We start from the raw sequence: 20,812 nt of genomic DNA, 5'->3' as shown, positions 1-20,812 counted from the left end.
TTGTTAAAAATAATTCCTGAGTATGCTAGAAAATTCAAATAGTTTACAAAATATTTTGATGATAAAAAGGAAAGGAATCTGTTGTCTGGGGTGGAATAACTTGGTTACTTTACGGAAAGAAAACTCAAATTCTAATTTTACTTTTTGTATATCATTGATTTAACATTTTGTAATAGAAGATATACATTTCCTATTCTTCTTGAACACATTTATTGACATTGCGCCAATATTGCCAAAATTTTAAAATATAATTCATTATTTCCTTTCTGTTTATCATCTATAGCAGTGGTGGTCCCCTGACTTTTTTGGCACCAGGGACTGGTTTCATGGAGGGCAGTTTTTCCAGGGACGGGGTGGTGGGTAGGGTGCAGGGGGGCGGGTGGAGATCGTTTCAGGATGATTCAGGCACATTATGTTTATTGTGTACTTTATTTCTATTATTACTACATTATAATATATAACAAAATAATTATACAGCTCGCCATAATGCAGAATCAGAGGTAGCCCTGAGCCTCTTTTTCTGTAATTAGACGGTCTCAACTGCAGTGGTAGAAGACAGTGACACCTGAGTTGTGTTGCTGATGTCCAGTCTACTCCATAACCTCATTTTGGTAGCTGTCACAGCATAACACTCTGCTTCACAGAGATAGGGTATTGGAAATAGAAGCAGGGTTTTCATGCTTCTGTGGCAATCACAGGATACTCCGCCTTGACTTTAATCCAGAACACATGGAGATTTGAAGTTGTCTCGAACATACTTTTAAGGCCACTGCCATTTGCAGTTTGAAGCAGTTGATTATTTTCTAGTAGGGATAAAGTCCATCCATCCCTTCCCAGTTCGGGAGTCTTTTGTGGTTGGGAAGTAATGCTCAAGCTCTTTTGAAAGGCGAGGTAGATGATCATGTACCAGCTGGGAGAGAAGGCCCTGGCTCAGCCTCTTTCAAAATCTCTGCTAATGCTGGAGACATGTCAAAAATCCCAATGTTCACTCTTCATCCCCCAAAATCCAGTTTGACTTTGAATGCAGCCACGTTATCTGCCAACTTGAACACAGTTGTCATTTTCCCCTGAAGTGACAGATTGAGTTCATTGAATATGGTTGAATATGTCACACAAGTAAGCAAGTTTTGCAACTCATTCTGTGTCACTGAAATGTGGAGACTTTTTCTGAAAGAAATCTCTGGAGTGGCTCTCGTAACTCCAAGACTATGGCCAGTGATCTAACTTTAGAAAGCTGTCTCACTTCTGTGTATAAGTGAAGATGTGTGCCTCTGTGTCCATCTCCTCACAGAGCTGTGTGAACAGATGTTAAAGACATGTACTTTAATGTGGTTGATAACTTCATTTAATTTTTTTTTTGTATTTATGTATTTATTTTTTTGAGACAGTGTCTCACTCTGTCACCCAGCTAGAGTGCTGTGGCATCAGCCTTGTTCACAGCAGTCTCAAGCTCCTGGGTCTACGTGATCCTCTTGCCTCAGCCTCGCAAGTACCTGGGACTACAGGTGTGTGCTGCTAGTTTTTCTATTTTTATTAAAGATGGAGTCTTGCTCTTGCTCAGGCTGGTCTTGAACTCCTGAGCTCAAAGGATCAGCTGCCTCGGGCTTCCAAAGTGTTAGGATTACAGGCATGAGCTGTGATGGATAATTTTAATCACATCCTGCAAAATGATGTTTAGTTCAGGTGACATTTTTTGGCTGGCTATCATTTCTTCATGGATGACACAGTGTATAGACTGACACTCAGAAGAGACTTCCGTGACCTGAGCGGTGAAATCAGAAAGCCATCCAGTCACAGCAGGTGCTCCATCTGTGCACTTTCTGGCACAAAACGACCAATTCAGTTTTCCTGATATGTGATCATTAGAAGACTTCAATAGTTTTGCAACAAAACTATTCGTTGGCAATAAAAATGCACACATTTTTATCCTTTAATCTTCTTAAAAATATATCCCACAGAAACAAGCATTGTTGTCCTGTTAGCATTGGTAGACTCATCAACCTGGGTGCGTGCCATGGAGATTCATTTATCCTCTCTAACGATGGTGCCTCAGCATCCTCTGCTGTTTCATCAACTAATCTAGTGATGGTGCGCAGTTGAAGAGGAACATGTGCCACCTTTTGAACTGCAGCCACTCCCAAAAATTCATGGCAGATGTCCTTAGCAGCAGGCAGGACCAACTCTTAGCTTTAGCAGTGCAGTTAGCCACTAGGAATGTCTGTTCTCAGTGCAGACGCATTTGATGAAGTTGTAGCCTGCTTGTTTTTCTGTTTTTATTAGAGATTTATTCCTTCTGTTCTTTGTGTTCACTTTTTTCTTTTGTAAAACCCCAAAGGCTGGCCAGGTGCTGTGGCTCATGTCTGTAATCCTAGCACTTTGGGAGCCTAAGGTGGGAGGATCTCTTGAGCTCAGGAGTTTAAGGCCAGCTGGAGCAAGAGGAAGACCCTGTCTCTACTAAAAATAGAAAAACTAGCTGGGCACTGTGGTGTGTGCCTGTAGTCTCAGGAACTCAGGAGGCTGAGGCAGGAAGATTGCTTGAACCTAAAGAGTTTGAGGCTGCTGTGAGCTAGGCAGATGCCATAGTACTCTAGCTTGGGCAACAGAGTGAGACTCCATCTCAAAAAAAAAAAAAAAATAATAATAATAATTAACTAATGCATTCACAAGTCAAAAAAATGAATTTAGGGCGGGTGCAGTGGCTCATGCCACTCTGGGAGGCTGAGGCGGGTAGATTGCCTAAGCTCATAGGTTTAAGACCAGCCTGAGCCAGAGTAAGACCTCGTCTCTAAAAATAGCTGGGTGTTGTGGCAGGCATCTGTAGTCCCAGTTACTAGGAGGCTGAGGCAAGTGAATTGCTTGAGCCCAGGAGTTTGAGTTTGCTGTGAGCTATGATGCTACAACACTTTACCAAGGGTAACAAAATAAGACTATGTCTCAAAAAAAAAAAAAAAATTAATATAAGCCAGCCAGGTGTGGAGGCACATTCTTATAGTCCTAGCTACTTTATAGGCTTAAGTGGGACGATCAAATCACTTGAGCCAGGAGTTTGAGACCAACCTGGACAAGATAGCCAGTGCCCGTTTCAAAAAACAAATTAATATAAAAAGACAGATTGAGAAGTTTTACTGTGACTCTTGTGCCTTTCTACTGATGATCCCATTCTCATTTCTTCCATGAGTAAACACTATAGTTTCTTATATATCTTTATGCAAATATGAACAAATATGAATTCATATACTTTATAATCCCATTCTTACACAAAAGCTAACATATTATATAAAGTGTTCTACACTTTGCTTTTTTACATAATGACATGTCCTAGAGATATTTTCCTATCAGTTTATAGAAAATGTCATCATTTTTAACATTTTAATTTCTTTTTATTTTTTATGCCTGCATAGTACTCTGTAGTGTGGTTAGGCCATAATTCATTGGTCGTCAAGTTTTTTGTGAATGCTAGCAGAGTTTTAAAAACTACATATATCTCCTTGCACATTTAAATTGACATCTAGGATTTTTATCCTAAGTTTAAATACCTTCAAAGGATGTATTTTCTATCATATTTGATATTGTATATGTATACTATGCTTTAATTATAATTCCTTAATATTTTTGAAGACATAGGTTTAAATTGGCAAACCAGCTCTCAGGGTCAAATTAATTGGTCAAACATAATATATTTACTCTCTGTAAAATTTTGACTCTATTCAAAAATCAAATAAGTATGTTAATTAGGTATTAATGTGACAACTTTTATTCTTCTGGATTCTAATTTCAAGAATATAGGGCACATAGGAAGACAGACAGATAAATATGGCCCTGAGACTTACCTTGCAATTATCTGTTTTAAAAAAATAAGGCAATACCCCTTGACTACTTCTTTGGTGAGATTATTTAGTGTTGTGACTTTAAATTCCAACTGTATTCTGATGACTTCCAGACGTGCATATCCCAGATTTGTATATCCAGCTGCCTCCTGAACAGTTCAGAGTTGATCTCCTGTCAGTCTTCCTTCCACTCTAGAGGGAGTAATAGGACTCAGATTTGTCCTCAGACCTGAAACAACTATGTATGTGAAACAATAATTCTGAAGTTGTTTTATCTCAGGTAATGAAGGACATGAACCCTAAGATCTAGGAAACTGATGAACTGAGCCCGATGATTGCTGTGACTTAATGCCCAGCTTTAGGCTGTGATGCAGGTGAAGGAACATCAGCAGGACCCAGCAGATTCTCCGAGTTGAAGTGACAAAATTGAAAACTCAGGCAGCTGGAGTTCATACTGCAGAGTAACAAAAAGAAAAAGGAGAGGGACACAGAAAGAAAGGGGACACTGGAGATGGTCTAGAGCTCCCGCCCAGTGTACAGCTGGGTACTGATGAGTGCCCCTGAGGAAACCACCCATCTCCAGGGACGGGACTACCTAAGAGGATCCTGGAGATAGTCCAGAGCTCCTGCCCAGTGTACAGCTGGGTACTGGTGAGTGCCCCTGAGGAAACCACCCATCTCCAGGGACGGGACTGCTAGAAAGGGGACACTGGAGATGGTCCAGAGCTTCCTCTCAGTGTGCACTGGGTACTGATGAGTGCCCCTGAGGAAACCACCCATCTCCAGGGACGGGACTGCTAGAAAGGGGACACTGGAGATGGTCCAGAGCTTCCTCTCAGTGTACAGCTGGGTACTGATGAGTGCCCCTGAGGAAACCACCCATCTCCAGGGACGGGACTGCTAGAAAGGGGACACTGGAGATGGTCCAGAGCTTCCTCTCAGTGTACAGCTGGGTACTGATGAGTGCCCCTGAGGAAACCACCCATCTCCAGGGACGGGACTGCTAGAAAGGGGACACTGGAGATGGTCCAGAGCTTCCTCTCAGTGTACAGCTGGGTACTGATGAGTGCCCCTGAGGAAACCACCCATCTCCAGGGGCGGGACTGCCTAAAAGGACCAGCGTATTTGGAGTTTTCACAGGGCCAGACATAGTTCCTGTTCCCATGGAACTATTTCTACTATTTGAGGTAAAAAGCTTCATATTCATGGACTATTTATTAGAGCAATTTCTGGGCAGCACCCATTGGATGTTGAACAATTAAGTTCTGGAATCTGTCCTAGAGAAAGTGCTACACACCTCATTGCTGAGTATCTCTACCTTGGAGGTGCTCCCCTTAGGAAGCTGTGCACCCACCAGCGCCTAGTCCACCCTTCAAAGCAGTTTTGGAACTCTTTCTGGAATGGCCATCAGAGCTGTTCTGGTACGGAGCTCTGACAGTTAAATTCGCAACTCATCCTAGAAAAAGTGTATATAAAAGTGAACATCCCTACAATCCCCTTCAAAGCACTCCCTTTGGCCATGTGGTGACTGTAGCCATAGGAAGGGTGGCAAACGAGAGAACAGCTTTTACCAGGTTGACTTTGGAAGCGAAATTCTGTTTTATAATTTTCTTGTCATCTTCCTGCGGTTGTCACAGTGTCACTTAGGGAGCAGTTTTTCTGAGGTTAACTGTAGCTGTCTTTGTCAGTTAATATGTAGTTTTGGGTTAATATGCTGAATCTGTCTCTTTAAGGAAGCAAAAGAGAAGTATGGCTTCATTTAGAGATGCCATTGCTTTTCTCTAAGGACAACAGTAATTTCTAACAAGTGAAGAGAAGACATCTTCTAGTCCCATTTGTTCTTTGTGTGTGTGCTTAAAACCTTGACAACAAAATGAAGTGGTACTAAATGTTTTGAAGAAATAAACACGAACTCCCCTTTAGCATTTCATTTCTAGGGTTTCAAGCCTTGGTAACAGTCACCAAGGACTTTGCTGTTCTGGGGCACAGCTGTAGGCTGCCAGGAGGGTGTGAATGCCGGGAGCCTACACTTGCACAGCCCATTTCAACTGCCCAGAGAGAGCTTGGCTAAACTCGGGCTCCTCTACCAACCAACTGCTCCCTGCTAGGCTTTACGCGGTGGGGCAGTTTAGACAACTTGTTTTCTTTCCCTTCCAGCCCTTCTCTCTACCCTCCCTCCAGCTGCCTTCTTCCCCCACCCCCAATGGTAATGTGATCTCCTAGGCCTGGTCTCTTGCTTTCACAGATTCTTTTAGGCTTAGAGAAAGAGAGGAAAAGAAATTAACCATTGGTGTACCAATTCACAATGAACAAAACTTTAAAAGCCAAACACAGTGCTTGTGTTCGAGAACAAAAATATCGCTAGTTGACAACCAGGGCTTAGGCTTTCCTTTTATCTGTTGTTTCTACTTAGTGTCTTTGAGTTTACCTTACGTATTCCTATTACACAGGTAATAATTTGGAGCCTTTAGGATTTCTGCCCCAAACTCCTGCAACAAAGTTGCAACATTGTTATTTTTTGATTTGTTTTGTAAATACATTAATCTTTATTCAATATTCAGATTAAAAGGAAACAGATAAGGCTTTTACTGATTTTAAAATAAAATTCTTTGGCATTTATTTCAAAAGTCAAAGAGCAGAGCGATTTCATGAAAACATGTAAAACTTCTTTAAGTTAAATTCAAGAACTTAGAGTTTAGTAAGAAAATTCCAAAGTATTTCTGTTTAATAATATTTTTTCTTATAATTAGACTTTAAGGTACAGTGTTGCAACTAGATTTAAGAATTCAAGGTTTGGTTGTTTGTTTCTCTACCACTAGCAACTTAAGATTTGAAACCTGTAATTTGCAATAAAATTTAAATAGTTTTTCACCCTAGCCTCTTAAAATTTTCAGCTCTTAATTATGGGTACCTAGTAGGTGTCATGTTAACAAGAGAGTTTAAAGATCTGGGTTCTTCTCTTGGCTCTGCCAGGAACTTGCCATGTGACCTATGCAAGTTACATAACTTGTCCTGTGCTGTAGTTGTCTCATCTGTAAAATGGGCAAAAATAGATGCTTAATGAACATGATTAAAGGCAGAAGATCTGTGTTTATGTCCATTCTCTCCCCAAACCCCACTGAAGTGACAATTAAAAGTTTTTTTTAAAAAACAAAGGTGTATAAGGACAACAGGAACTCAAAGGAGGCAGTGCTGGATAAGAAAGTCAACAGCACAGTTCTGGAAAATGGAAGGTAGTCAAAAGAGTGGTGACAGACTGAGAATCCAGGACGCTGAAGCTGGACCTCTTCTGAGAGAGACCTTGGCAAGAAGCGAGCCAGTTTGCTTGTGTGACCCCGAGGAAAGCCCAGAAGTTGGTGGCATTAGTACTGTGAAGTCAGGGCATGAGGCCTGTAGGTGAAGTCAGAGGGACCTGTTGAAAGGCTGTAAAGGGGGTGTTTAAATTCTTCAGACTGCTCCCCAACCCTGCGCAGCCAGAGGACCAGCCCTCTGCCCACACGGAACTGGAGGTACTATACCGAGAAATACCCTGTAAAGGCTCCAGACTCACAGCCTTACCCACAGCATGGGTGCAGGGACAGGCAGGAACGGATTTTTTTTTTTTAAGTTTGCATGTGAAATAGTGAGATCCCCACCCCTCTTTCAATACTTGCTCACCAGACCCTCACAGAGAAGAGACTGAAATATTCTTTTCTGGAAAAAAATTAATTTGATGACCCTAGAGAAAAGCCCAGTAGACACCAACATTTGGGGGTCCTCTTGAAGAAAAGGAACTCTAAATTAGCTCCTTTAGGTGAAGCCCCCCCGTCATTTGCCCTCTCACGCACACAGACCTTCAGTCATCCTTTTAGTTTCTCACTCATATACTGTAGTATAATGAATGGACAGCCACATTTCCCTAGACATCAGAGGACAGTTCCTCATGTAACAGATAAAGGGTAAGATAAACTCACAGGAAACAGGAACTTGGTGGAAATGACGACAATGCAGGGAACAGAAGAGTTCTCTTTCTTGCTCTCCTCAGAGAGAAAGACTGCTAACATCAGACCGCAAGATGCTATCAAAAACAGTAATAATCAGAATAAGAGTGAGTTCTTTCATATTAAAAACATTAGGGCCAAAATTTAAAATTCAACAGAAGACCTAGAAAATAGCCTGTTTCAGAATGTAGAGCATAAAGACAGAAACAATAAGAGAGAGCAGATAAAATCAGAGGCTGGGCCCAGGCTTTCCACCTAGGGGGTAGGAATCCAGAAAGAGAACTAGGAGAAGCCAGGAGATAGTAAGTATAAGGAAAATTTTCATCGCTAGTGAAGTGTTTCCCAATGCTAAAAGACTTAAATCTCTGGACTGGCTGGGCCCCGAGTACTCGGCATAAATAATATATGAAAAAGACTTACTCCAAGCCATATCATCATGAAATTTCAGAGCACCAAGACAATTAGGAGATCCTAAAAGCTTCCAAAGAGAAAAAGCAAGTCAATTGTAAATGGTTAGGAATCAGAATCAGATTGAATTTCTAAACAACAGAACATAATGGAAACTAGAAAGTGGTAAAGAAAATAATGCTTTCAAAATTCAGTTGGGAAAATTATTTTCAGCCTAGAATTCTATACCCAGCTGAACTGTCAAGGTCAAAGAAACTTATTTTTTAGAATATACTTTCTATAATATTACCCCCCACCCCAGGAAGCTAATTAGATGATGAATTCCTGCAAAATGGGGAAGTCAATAAATAGAACAGATTATTTGAAGTGTTTTAGTGGTTGGAAAAAAATACCACTAGTTGTTTGACAGATCTTTGAAGTATTTGGGGAACAAGTAGTAATAGGTATATAGAAGACTAATCAAATAAAAAACCAAGGCACTATCTCCAGGATAAACAAAGTGATATAGTGAAGGGATCATTTGTAGGGTATTATTAGCTAAGCAGTGAACAATATTTACAATGCTGTACTTTTACATAAACACTGTAACTTACCCCTAAATTGTGATTGTACTCTTTTGGGAGGTGAGTAGTGTAATAATAGAGAATTATTATTCTGTTATATAGTTAATAGATAGCATGTAAAGTTGATAAATTCAGAAATGGCAAGATGAGGATTATTAGGTAGAAATCTGAAGGCGAGTGCTTCTGGGGAAACAAGGGACTGCTGCTTTTTATCACGAGATTTTTTTGTTTTTTTTGAGACAGAGTCTCAGATTGTTGCCCTCAGTAGAGTACTGTGGTGTCACAGCTCACAGCAACCTCCAACTCTTGGGCTTAGGTGATTCTCTTGTCTCAGCCTCCCGAGTAGCTGGGACTACAGGCACCCGCCACAATGCCCAGCTATTTTTTTGTTGCAGTTTGGCCGGGGCTGGGTTTGAACCCGCCACCCTTGGTATATGGGGCCAGCGCCCTACTCACTGAGCCACAGGTGCCGCCCTATCATGAGATTTTTACAAGACTTTAGTATTGTTTTATTTTTAACCATGTGTGTATATTACATTGATTAAAAATAAAAATTAATAAAAATGGTTATTGATTTTTATTTCTACCTCTGCTCTTGCTCATGTTATCTACTTTTCACTTACATTGGAAAATTTCTGCCATTTTGGAAAGTACAAGGCCTTTCTACCTGAATTGCCTCCCAGTTCCAGTGAACCTGAATAGAGTACTTCCCCTTTCTCTCTGCTTCTTCCTCTCAGTTTACTTACCTGTGAAATGGAATTCACTACACAAAATTCAGAGGATTGTGAGGCTTGAGAGCTCCTAGCACATATTAGGTACACATTAAAAGTCGATTCCTTTCCTAAACTAATACAGTATAGCAAACAAGTTCACAGCCTTTTTAATACCTTTAATTTTTTACTTTTCTTTCTCTTTTATTTTTTTAATTAGTGGCTTTTAGGTTTTCGGCTGATTAGAGGGAATCTTTCTTGGGCCATATTTCCCTCTGGTGTTGAAGCTCTGCTTTATTCACTTGTAACAGAATGCTTTTTATATTTTGCAAGTGAGCTTCAAAAGCATCAAAAGTTGGATCTGGAAAGAATAGGCCAGGTTTGATATGGTTGTATACAGTTTGACAATATTTTCAATATTCATTGCCACTAATCAGAGTGTTTTGCTAGGCCTGTTGATGCATGGTTTTGTAACTAAATTTTAAAAGATTTGGACACAGTTTGTAAGCATTATTCATTATAAGAAGATTTAAGAGGCTGAGGTCATTTTAGACTTGAGCAGAATGTTAGTAGTAGTCCTTAGCTTTTAAAAAATAAGTGTATATTGAGTGTAAAGTATAACATGTGAACAAATACATGGGCTGGTATTAATAGATGGTATTCAAGGATATAGTTAGAATTTCAAAAATGCCTATTAATATGTAATTCTTGGCATTCAGCTGCCAATTTGAATGTCACCCTTTAATCTGAAATGATGTATAATGAAACTTTATTATAGTCTGATGAAGGCCCTTACACTTTACAAAATGGCAGAACAGACAGATATTGTATTTTCTTAGCTTGTTTGAGTTGGTGGTGCTCTTTTGAATGTTATTTTTTGCATAGTATGTGCAGGTTGAAAGGTTCAAGCCAACATTTAACAAGTTAGTAGTCCTGGGCGGTGCCTGTGGCTCAGTCGGTAAGGCGCCAGCCCCATATACCGAGGGTGGCGAGTTCAAACCCGGCCCCAGCCAAACTGCAACCAAAAAATAGCCGGGCGTTGTGGCAGGCGCCTGTAGTCCCAGCTACTCAGGAGGTCAGGAGGCTGAGGCAAGAGAATCGCTTAAGCCCAGGAGTTGGAGGTTGCTGTGAGCTGTGTGATGCCACGGCACTCTACCGAGGGCCATAAAGTGAGACTCTGTCTCTACAAAATAAAAAAAAAAACAAGTTAGTAGTCCTTACAGGAAGGCTGTCTAACAAAATGACAGCATGTCTCAGAATCTAGAAAGCATCCAGAGTCTCTCTCTGCACTTGTCACCTGGTGGCCTTGCAGCACTGCGTCTGCAGGTGATGGGCCCTATGTTCTTCCTTGGCAGTGCCTTCTTGGGGCCTGATCTGGTAATACAAGACTAACAGTAGGTCCACTCAGTTGCAGTAAAAATGTATCTTATATGCTGACCAGAATTTGGCCGGACACTTCTAAAAATTTAATGATATACTGGCTGAGTACTCCTATGATATACACTAGTCACATCCAGTCCAATCTTGAACTTTTATGTGCTATTTTTGGCAGAACTAAGTTAACCATTCCTGCTGTGTTGAAGATAGTGTGGTTTTTGTCATTACAGGATAAGGTAGAAAACCATAGTTATCTGAAAGATACAGATATGCAATGCTTTCATCTATGTGGAACTTACTCTGTCTTTTTCTTTCTTTCCTTTTTTTTTTTTTTTTGAGACAGAGTCTCATTTTGTCTCTGTGGGTAGAGTGCTGTAGCATCATAGCTCACAGCAATATCAAACTGTTGGGCTCAAGCGATCCTCTTGCTCAGCCTCCTGAGTAGCTGGGACTACAGGGGCCCACCACAACGCCCATCTGCTTTTTAGAGATGGGGGTCTCACTCTTGCTCAAGCTGGTCTCAAACTTGTGAGCTCAAGCAATCCACCCGCCTAGGCCTCCCAGAGTACTAGGATTACAGGCGTGTGCCACTGCGCCCAGCCTTGTGTGAAGGGGCAGCCTAATCCACTGGCCAGGAGCCCCGTCCTTGGAGCCAGGCAGACCTGGGTTGAGCCCATCCTTTGCCCATTTCCAGCTGTAGGAACTTGGACAAGACACTTGACTTCTCTGAACATCAGTTTTTACCAGAATACCTAGGCTAACAACTCTATTTTCCTCACAGGGTCGTTGTGTAAGGGCCATTCAGTACTGAACGTTAACATGCTTTTCACGAATGTCTGGCACATAGTAATAGCTCAGAACATGTCAGCTCTTTTTATTCATGGCTGGAAGAAGCAGACTATATTTTTTTAGATTTTAGTTTATTTATTTATTTGTGTGTGTGTGGGTTTTGGCCGGGGCTGGGTTTGAACCCAAAACCACACACTCCCTTCGCTCTCCTCTCCCCTCTCTTTCTGGACTATCTTTGTGTTTTATCAATTGTATGAATGTGTAAGTGTTTACATATTGGTTTCATGGAAGTATTGAGTACATTGGATACTTTTTTCCCCATTTTTGAGATACTTTACTAAGAAGAATATGTTCCAGCTCCATCCAGGTAAACATAAGAGATGTGAAGTCTCCCTCTTTTTATGACTGCTTAGTATTCCATGGTATACATATACCACAATTTGTTTATCCATTCATGGGTTATGGGCTAAATTTAGGCTGCTTCCATGACTTGGCTATCGTGAATTGGGCTGCAGTAAACATTCTGGTGCAAATGCCTTTGTTGTAAAATGATTTTTGTTCATTTGGGTAGATAACCTAGTAATGATATTGCAGGATCAAACCATAGTTCAACTTACAGTTCTTTGAGAATTTGCCATACTTCTTTCCAAAAAGGCTGCATTAGTTTGCAGTCCCACCAGCCGTGTAGAAGTGTACTTTTCTCTCCACATCCATGTCAACATCTGCCGTTTTGGGATTTTGTGATACGGGCTGATCTTACTGGAGTTAGGTGATAACTCAAAGTGGTTTTGATTTGCATTCCTCTGATGATTAAAGATGATGAGCACTTTTTCACATGTTTGTAGGCCAAGCGCCTGTCACCTTTAGAGAAGTTTCTGTTCAAGTCTCTTGCCCACATACAAATGGAATTGTTTGTTCTTTTCTTATTAGTTTGAGTTCTCTGTGGATTCTAGTTATCAGACCTTTGTCAGAAACGTAACCTGCAAAAAATCTCCTCCCATTCTGAAGGCTGTTTGCTTTACTTACATTGCCCTTAGCTGTGCAGAAGCTTTATAGCTTGATCTGATCCCAGTAATACATTTTTGGTGTTGCTTCAATTGCCAGGGGGGTTCCTCTTCATAAAATATTTTCCCAGGCCAACATCTTTAAGCATTTTCCCTGTACTCTCTTCTAGTACTTTTTTTTTTTGCAGTTTTTGGCCACATCTGGGTTTGAACCCACCACCTCCGGCATATGGGGCCGGTGCCCTACTCCTTTGAGCCATAGGCACCTCTTCTAGTATTTTTATAGTTTCATGTCTTAAGTTTAAATCTTTCATTCAGTGAGAACCAATTTTGTTAGTGGTGAAAAGTGAGGGTCCAGTTTCAGTCTTCTACAGGTTGCTAGCCAGTTCTCAACTATGAAACCCTGAGAAAAGAAATAGCTGAAGATGTTAATAAGTAGAAAAACATACCATGCTCATGGCTGAGAAGTATCAACATTGTTAAAATGTCCATAGTACCTGAAGCATTAATTCAATCCTATCAAAGCACCAATGTCATATTTTAAAGAACTTGAAAAAAGGGCAGTGCCTGTGGCTCAAGGAGTAGGGCACCGGTCCCATATGCTGGAGGTGGCGGGTTCAAACCCAGCCCCAGCCAAAAACCACAAAAGAAAATAATAATAATAACTTGAAAAAATAGTACTTTGTTTTATATGGAATCAGAAAAAACCTTGAATAGCCAATACATTACTTAGAAATAAAAATAAATCAGGAGGCATCACGTTACTAGACTTTAGATTATACTGTAAATCTATAGTGATCAAAACAGCATGATACTGGCACAAAAACAGATGTAGATATTTGGAACAGAATAGAGAGCCAAGAGATGAACCCAAGCACATACCGGCATTTGAATTTTGATAAGCCTAACTAAAACATACATTGGGGAAAGATTCCCTATTTAACAAATGGTGCAGACTATATTTTTTTCTCTGCTGCAATTGAGTCATTGGGTTCTATTTATTAAATAAATTCCTTTTTCTATTGTTATTAGAACTTATCTGATTTTTGTTAACTTATTTGGTGTAGTTGGGTTCCTTGTTTCCTACTATCTACATTTCTGGGTCTGTGCCAGGAACACAATATTGTGACTATTGCTACTTTATAGCATTTTGCACTAGTGTCTGAGATCAGTCCTAACCAGAGTTATAAAAAGAAAGATTCAGGGCGGCGCCTGTGGCTCAGTGAGTAGGGCACCGGCCCTATATGCCGAGGGTGGCAGGTTCAAACCCAGCCCCGGCCAAACTGCAACCAAAAAATAGCCGGGGTTGTGGCGGGCGCCTGTAGTCCCAGCTACTCCGGAGGCTGAGGCAAGAGAATCGCTTAAGCCCAGGAGTTGGAGGTTGCTGTGAGCCGTGTGACGCCACGGCACTCTACCCGAGGGCGGTACAGTGAGACTCTGTCTCTACAAAAAAAAAAAAAAAGAAAAGAAAGATTCAGGGCCGTGCCTGTGGCTCAGTGAGTAGGGCACCGGCCCCATATACCGAGGGTGGTGGGTTCAAACCTGGCCCCGGCCAAACTGCAACAAAAAAATAGCCAGGCATTGTGGTGGGCACCTGTAGCCCAGCTACTTGGGAGGCTGAGGCAAGAGAATCACCTAAGCCCAAGAGCTGGAGGTTGCTGTGAGCTGATGCACAGCACTCTACCAAGGGTGGCAAAGTGACACTGTCTCTAAAAAATAATAATAATAATTTATTCAGTGACATGGATTTTAAAAAGTAGTACAACATGACATTCCCCAAAGAAAGGGAAACAGCTCTCTGCAAAGAAGGGCTGCTGCATCCTCACTGCGGAGACTCACCTCCCTTTCCTTTGGACTCAGAGTCTTCCCGCAGCTGTTGGTCTGGATGTGTGATCTGCCCAGTGTGTCGCTCATTTGTGTAGCCATCATGTGGGTTCCAGCTCTCAGTTCATTCCTCAGACACCCACTGCCTCAGCCTTAGTCACAGTAAGCTTGCTGAATATAAATGAGACCAGTGTTGGTAATTCCAGAGGAATGTGCATTTTCACCCATGTTCTCGGGACCTAGGATTTGCCTGGCACCACGCACGGTGAAACTCTCCAGAAGCGGTGCGGGTTGGGGACGTCCCGTGCCACCGTGGAGATAGACGCGCGCGGTTTCCAAAGCGTGGACGAGCAGGCCTGCGCTGCCCGGGGCGCCGTGAGGACTGCGCTTCCTCCTCCGAGAAGGGCCTCTGCGGGCCGCGCTCGGCCCTGCCCGGTTCAAATAGCCCCCCGGCGGCTCGGCTCGTGAGTGCGGCCTCGGCCTGGCGGCCGTCGGCGCGGCCAGGAGGGGGTTAAGGCGAAGGCGGGGCGGGCCCGGCGGGCGCCCGCTCGGGGCCCTTTGTTAACCGGCGCGTCCGGGCCGAGGCGGAGACGCGGCCGCGGCCATGGGCGGGGGCGGGCGCGGGCGCGCGGGACGGCGGTGAGGGCGGCCTGGCGGGGCCGGGGGCGCCCGGGGGGGCGCGCGGGGCGAGCCGGGCCTGAGCCGGGAGCGGGGCGCCGGGCCCAGACGCCGCCGGCGCGGGAAAATGTTGGAAATCTGCTTGAAGTTGGTGGGCTGCAAATCCAAGAAGGGACTGTCCTCGTCCTCCAGCTGCTACCTGGAAGGTAAGTCCGGGGCCAGCGCCGGCCCTGCGACCGCCGCTGCGCGCCCCCCGCCGCCCGGCCTTCCTGGGCCTCGCCCGCCGCGCGCTCCCGCCTTCCTCCCTGCGTCTCCGTCTCCTCTCTCTCCCTTTTGCCTCCCTTCTCTTTCTCTTTCTCTTTCTTCTCCGCGGCCCTGGGCCGTGCCGGCCGAGTCCGGCGGGTACTGGCCCCCAGCCCCCGCGCTTGAGCCCGGCGAGGGCCGGCGGCGGTGGCCCTGGCACCCGGCCTCGAACTCAGGGTTCTGCCCAAGAAAGTTTTAAAAAGTGACTCTACAGGCCGTAACGTCCTTGGGAGCACACTTTGTGGAATTTTCACCACTAATTGGGAATTGTGTGGCAAAAAGGCCGACCCGTGTTTGTGAAAACATGCGATTTCCATTAAGTATCGTGTACAAAGGGAACTCGGCTCTACCATTTATGGATACAGAATTTCAAGCGATCTTCCCCCCTCCCAACTCATTCTTATCTGCAGTCCGCGGAGAGGTCTTAGGAATTCTCTCCCTTTTCAAGGGAAGGAAGAGAAATTGTACCAAATTGTAAGAAGGCATTTTGACTGAGCTAACATAATGCTAACTTGAGGCGGGGTTGAGGGGAGGACCTCATTTTAGGTTCCTTCAGTAAAGCTTAGAGCCAAGAGCTTTTTGCTTTTGTCTTTTCTCCCAGTCTCAAATTCTATTTTAATATTTTTTTCTCAAATTCTATTTTAATATTTTTTTCTTTCTTGTTGTTTGTCTTTAGTTTTCCGTTGGAAAAAAGTAAAATGAGGATGATGAGTGGTGGTTATTTGTGTAGCTTTTGAAAGAGTATGAAATCTAAGACTGGTCATCTCAGATTTGAGCAGAAAGGCTGTTTGTACTCATGAGATGTGATAGTACTTGGATTCCTCTGTGGTTTTCATACAGGACTTAAAATTGCAGTAGAAATGTAAAGCTCACTTTAGAACAAGTAGGATTTCTGCTATAGTGCCATAAAGTTCTGCTGCCTTTCTTTTTAGAAATGAAGGAGAACTTTCCAACCTAGTTTCTTTTCTTTCCAACTTTAAGCCTGCATGGAGCTGCATATGCGGTTCAAACCATGTGTGCCAGCGATGTGGGGGAAACCCATATGCCCTTCTCCTGGCAAGATGTGTACCTCAGTTCCCTTCTATCTCTGGGATTTCAGGGTGCTTGATGCTCCAAGAAGGCTCTCCAGAGGGAGTGGACTCACAAAGTCTTAACATTTGCATTTGAAGAGAGGAGATGGTTTATTTGTCCCTAAAAGTTGGCATCTGAGCAGCTAAAATCATCTTCAGTTAATAACATCACTTATTTTTTCCAAATTGCTCAAAACACTGAACACATACTCATTTACATCTGTAACCAGTTAGTGTTAGGCATGATCATCTCCATTCTGCACAGGCACACAGAGTGCAGAGATGAATGGACTTTTGTAACTGCAGAGTTGAAAGAAAGTTTAGATCACAGCCTGGCCTTGGAGTAAACTGGATATTTAGTATGTATCTGGCTGGTTTAATTTTTGTTTTGGAGGGAAAGAAAATCTATCTAAAGGTTCTTATTCCAGCCTGTCTTGAAATGAATTATAGTGTTGGTTTTTAAGTCTGAAAAAAGTTGTAGTATGGCAAGGCTTCATCTAGGAAGGTGTAACTCTAGGAGTTCTTTCTTAATTGCGTTTTCCATATTTTGTTATATTTAATTAGAGAAAGAAAATGGCATCACTGTTTTGTAATTGAGAGAATTTAACAAACCTCAGCGATCATTTCTTAAAGACTGGAAGTGCTGGCTTGGCGCCTGTGGCTCAGGCGGCTAAGGCACCAGCCACATACACCTGAGCTGGTGGGTTCGAATCCAGCCCGGCCCACCAAAACAACAATGATGGCTGCGACCAAAAAACAAACAAACAAAAAAAATAGCCGGGCGTTGCGGCGGGTGCCTGTAGTCCCAGCTACTTGGGAGGCAGAGGCAGGAGAATCGCTTAAGCCCAGGAGTTGGAGGTTGCTGTGAGCTGTAAAGCCACAGCACTCTACCCAGGGTGACAGCTTGAGGCTCTGTCTCCAAAAAAAAAAAAAAGACCGGAAGCGCTGTTTGTTTCTTGGGGAAAAACAGTTGCTGACATATGGATAAGTAATCCAGGTTTTCCATTTTTACTCCCATCCTGAATCAGCCAATCATAGTTTATTTACACCCATCAAGAATCCTGTAAGAGGAGAAAATTGATAAGATCAAATTTTCCATTGTTCTGTCAAAAAAATTTCCACCACAAATGTAGTTTGGTCCTATATGCTACCTGCTGCTCAGGCCAGGTATCAAAGAAACAATGGTAGACGGAAAGATAGCTAACATTTATTAAATGTTTACTGTGTGCCAAGTAACTGTTTCAGCACTATTTGTGATTTAATATACTCTCATGATGCCCTTCTGATTATTGTTCATTTTATAGATGAGGAAGCTGAGGCATCAGAAGGTTAGGTAACTTATCTAAGGTCCCAGAGCTAATGAGTGGGGCTCTGGGATTTGAATGCATGCTGTCTGCAGAGCCAACTCTTAAGTTACTCTGCGTCCTGCTATGACTGTCTCCTTTGGAATTCACTGTGGATTTTTAAATGGTATCTTCAGAAACTCGCAAACTATTGCTGAAATAAGGGCAGTCTTATATTTACAGAACCCTAGATTTTAAAAAATGGAAGTCTTTTCTGGAATCCTGACATAGGCAAAATGATTACATTCGTTGTAGGATTAAAATTTTTTAAATGTGTATAAAAGTACTTGTACAAAAGAAATTCTAAAAGGGTATTTAGTGAAAAGTAATTACCTCTCCTATATATAGCTTCTCCACCCATAGGCAGTCACTCCGGAGTTTCATGAGTGTCCCTCTACAAGTAGCATATGGATATACAAGCATTTATAATGTTTGAATTTTGCTCTCCAACTTTGTGAGCGTGTATGTTTACAGCAGTATCTATTCCCCGTGACCATTGTTAGTTGAATAATCTTCAGTCTACTTTGAACACTGAATTTGCTGATTTTTCCTTCCCTTCCCGGTTCAGGTTTTTCTTTGTTTTTACTTGTTCCTGTGTTTGTATTTACATATATTGTACAGGGATATTATACAAATACATGATAGTTCTATAATTCTGTACTGTGGAATCAAAAAACTAATGTCAGAGCGGCGCCTGTGGCTCAGTGGGTAGGGCACCGGCCCCATAGACTGAGGGTGGCAGGTTCAAACCTGGCCCCCGCCAAAATGCAACACACACACATACAAAAACCTAATGTCTGTGAAGTGAACTCTTCTTGAACTTTCTAAATTTATTTTAAGGACCCACTTCTAAATGCTGCTTTTCAGCAGTTGACTCAAGTGAATGCTTTATGTGGTGCCAGCCACACAGATGCACTTCCAGAACTTGTGCTTTGGAGAAGCTTGTGCTTTCTTTCTAAACACTCTCTCCTCGGGTCATCAAACACTTCCTGGTCCTGATGGGAGGCCAGCTCGTCTATTTCATTTGGGTTATTAACAGTGCTTCACATTGTTGAACACACATGATGTTCAATACATCATGGCCCTGGCTGAGCACATCACCTACAGCCTAACTTAATTCTCACCCCAGCATTCTAAGGTTTCTAGAGAAAAGGAGGAAGGGCCATGTATCACTTTGGGGATAATACTTTTATCTTGGGAGTCTGGAGATTGCGCTCTCTGAGCTTCTATTTCTTTACCCTTAAGACAGAGAGACCACTTGCTGTCCAGCCCACCTAAGAGGATTGTTTTGAGGACCTGTGAGATGGTCTAAGGAAAGCTTTGAAATGTATGTATTTCTGTCGACATAAGATTCCCCTGTGGTTTTAGGGCCACCACAAGTGTTCCTAGGGTCCCATTCTTTTATGTAGGTGGCTAGCTCCAGAGTCAGCCAGCCTGGACACATGTGCCAGCTGCGCTTTTGGCTGACCTCAGGCACTCCCTGAGCCTCCCTGTTCTCAATTCTAAAATAAGTCTCATAGCAGTCCTTCGCTCACCCAGTGGTCGAGAGATTTCATGTAAATTGTTTAGCAGAGAGCCTAGTATGCGTAAGCTGTTATTGTAAATAAATATTTAGCCATCTAAGATGGTGGTTTTACCAGTCTCTCCAAGGCTGAAGTGATGATGGGATTGAGGTGAACCCACCTGTGGTTTTTCTTTTCCTTTTTTTGGAGACAGAGTCTCACTTTGTTGCCCTCGGTAGAGTACCGTGGCATCACAGCTCACAGCAACCTCTAGCTCTTGGGCTTAGGCAATTCTCTTGCCTCAGCTTCTCAAGTAGCTGGGATTACAGGTGCCCGCCACAACACCCAGCTATTTTTGTTGTTGTTTCAGTTTGGCCAGGGCCAGGTTTGAACCTGCCACCCTCTGTATATGGAGCCGGCGCCCTACTCACTGAGCCACAGGCGCCGCCTGTTGTTAATGAAGCAGTTTGTTTCCAAGTTTGTTTTTGATGACTATAATTAATACTTCCTCTCCTTGTTTTTTAACTGAAAAGTATCTTCCTTCCTTCTAACCCTCTCTTATTCCCATGGTGAATATTTTTATTGTGTAAGGAAAATTCTCACGGTTGGCATTTTATTTTCTCCTCTCCAGAGGCAGTATTTCCACATTTCCAAACAAGTGAAAACTGAAAATAATACCTTGCTACTTATTACCTTGTAAATCCAAGTCATTATAATTTTGCCAGTATAACTGCTGTTCTGAAATAGGAAAAGAAAAAAATATCAATGGATAGGACTTTAAATAGGCCCAGTGTGGTGGTTTATGCCTATAATCCTACCACTTTGGAAGGCTGAAAAGGTGGGAGGATTGCTTGAGGCCAGGAGTTTGAGACTAGCCTGTACAAAAGTTAGACCCCAGCTCTACTAAAAATAACAGATTAGCCAGATGTAATACAGGTATGCCTGTAGTCCCAGCTATTTGGGAGGCTGAGACTTGAGGTTGCTGTGAGCTATGATGATGTCACAGCACTCCAGCCAGTGTAACAGAGTGAGACCCTGCCTCAACAAAAACAAAGAAACAACAAAACAACATATAAGAACTAAAGCCCAAATTGGACATTGGGACAATTTAACTTTGCCTTCATAAGAGTGGATCATAATTAAACACACAGAAGAACAATTTATAAAATTCTATTGTTTTTTTTGTGTGTGACAGTTACGGTGTAGCTGGCACCGTAACCACTGTGCTACGGGCACCAAGCCTAGAAATTGATTTTCAAATGCTTCTTATCGCACATTGTAGATATGTCGTTATTGTATGTTGGGTGGTGGTGATGGGGAAGATATGGAGAGGCCAAGAAACAGATGGGTAGGGAGAGAGCAGAGAGGAGAAGCAAGTGGAGGCAAAAACAGAAGGGGCAGATACAACAGACTAGGAGAAAAGACAAAAAGGCTGAGAGAGGAGAGAGAGAGAGAGAGAGGTTGAAGAGGAAGGAGGAGGTGGGGTAAGAGTGA

General features: G+C 42.7%; 1 protein-coding gene across 2 annotated transcripts in view; it reads left to right on the top strand.

Moving 5' to 3' along the window:
* Positions 1 to 20,812, top strand: part of ABL1 (ABL proto-oncogene 1, non-receptor tyrosine kinase) — a 151,101-nt gene that overhangs the window by 87,644 nt on the left and 42,645 nt on the right. The window contains exon 1 of one of the 2 annotated variants that reach the window (XM_053559605.1): positions 14,502 to 15,306. The exons of the other annotated variant lie outside the window; for it this stretch is intronic. Coding sequence (XP_053415580.1) covers positions 15,228 to 15,306 — 79 coding nt within the window. The 5' untranslated portion in view covers positions 14,502 to 15,227. Of the gene's footprint in view, positions 1 to 14,501; positions 15,307 to 20,812 lie in introns of those variants that run through there. 2 annotated transcript variants of the gene reach the window in all.

Source organism: Nycticebus coucang, chromosome 2, assembly GCF_027406575.1.
Source record: "Nycticebus coucang isolate mNycCou1 chromosome 2, mNycCou1.pri, whole genome shotgun sequence".
NCBI lineage: Eukaryota > Metazoa > Chordata > Mammalia > Primates > Lorisidae > Nycticebus > Nycticebus coucang.
The sequence above is the reverse complement of the archived record's forward strand: the minus strand, read 5'-3'. Positions and strand labels throughout refer to the sequence as shown.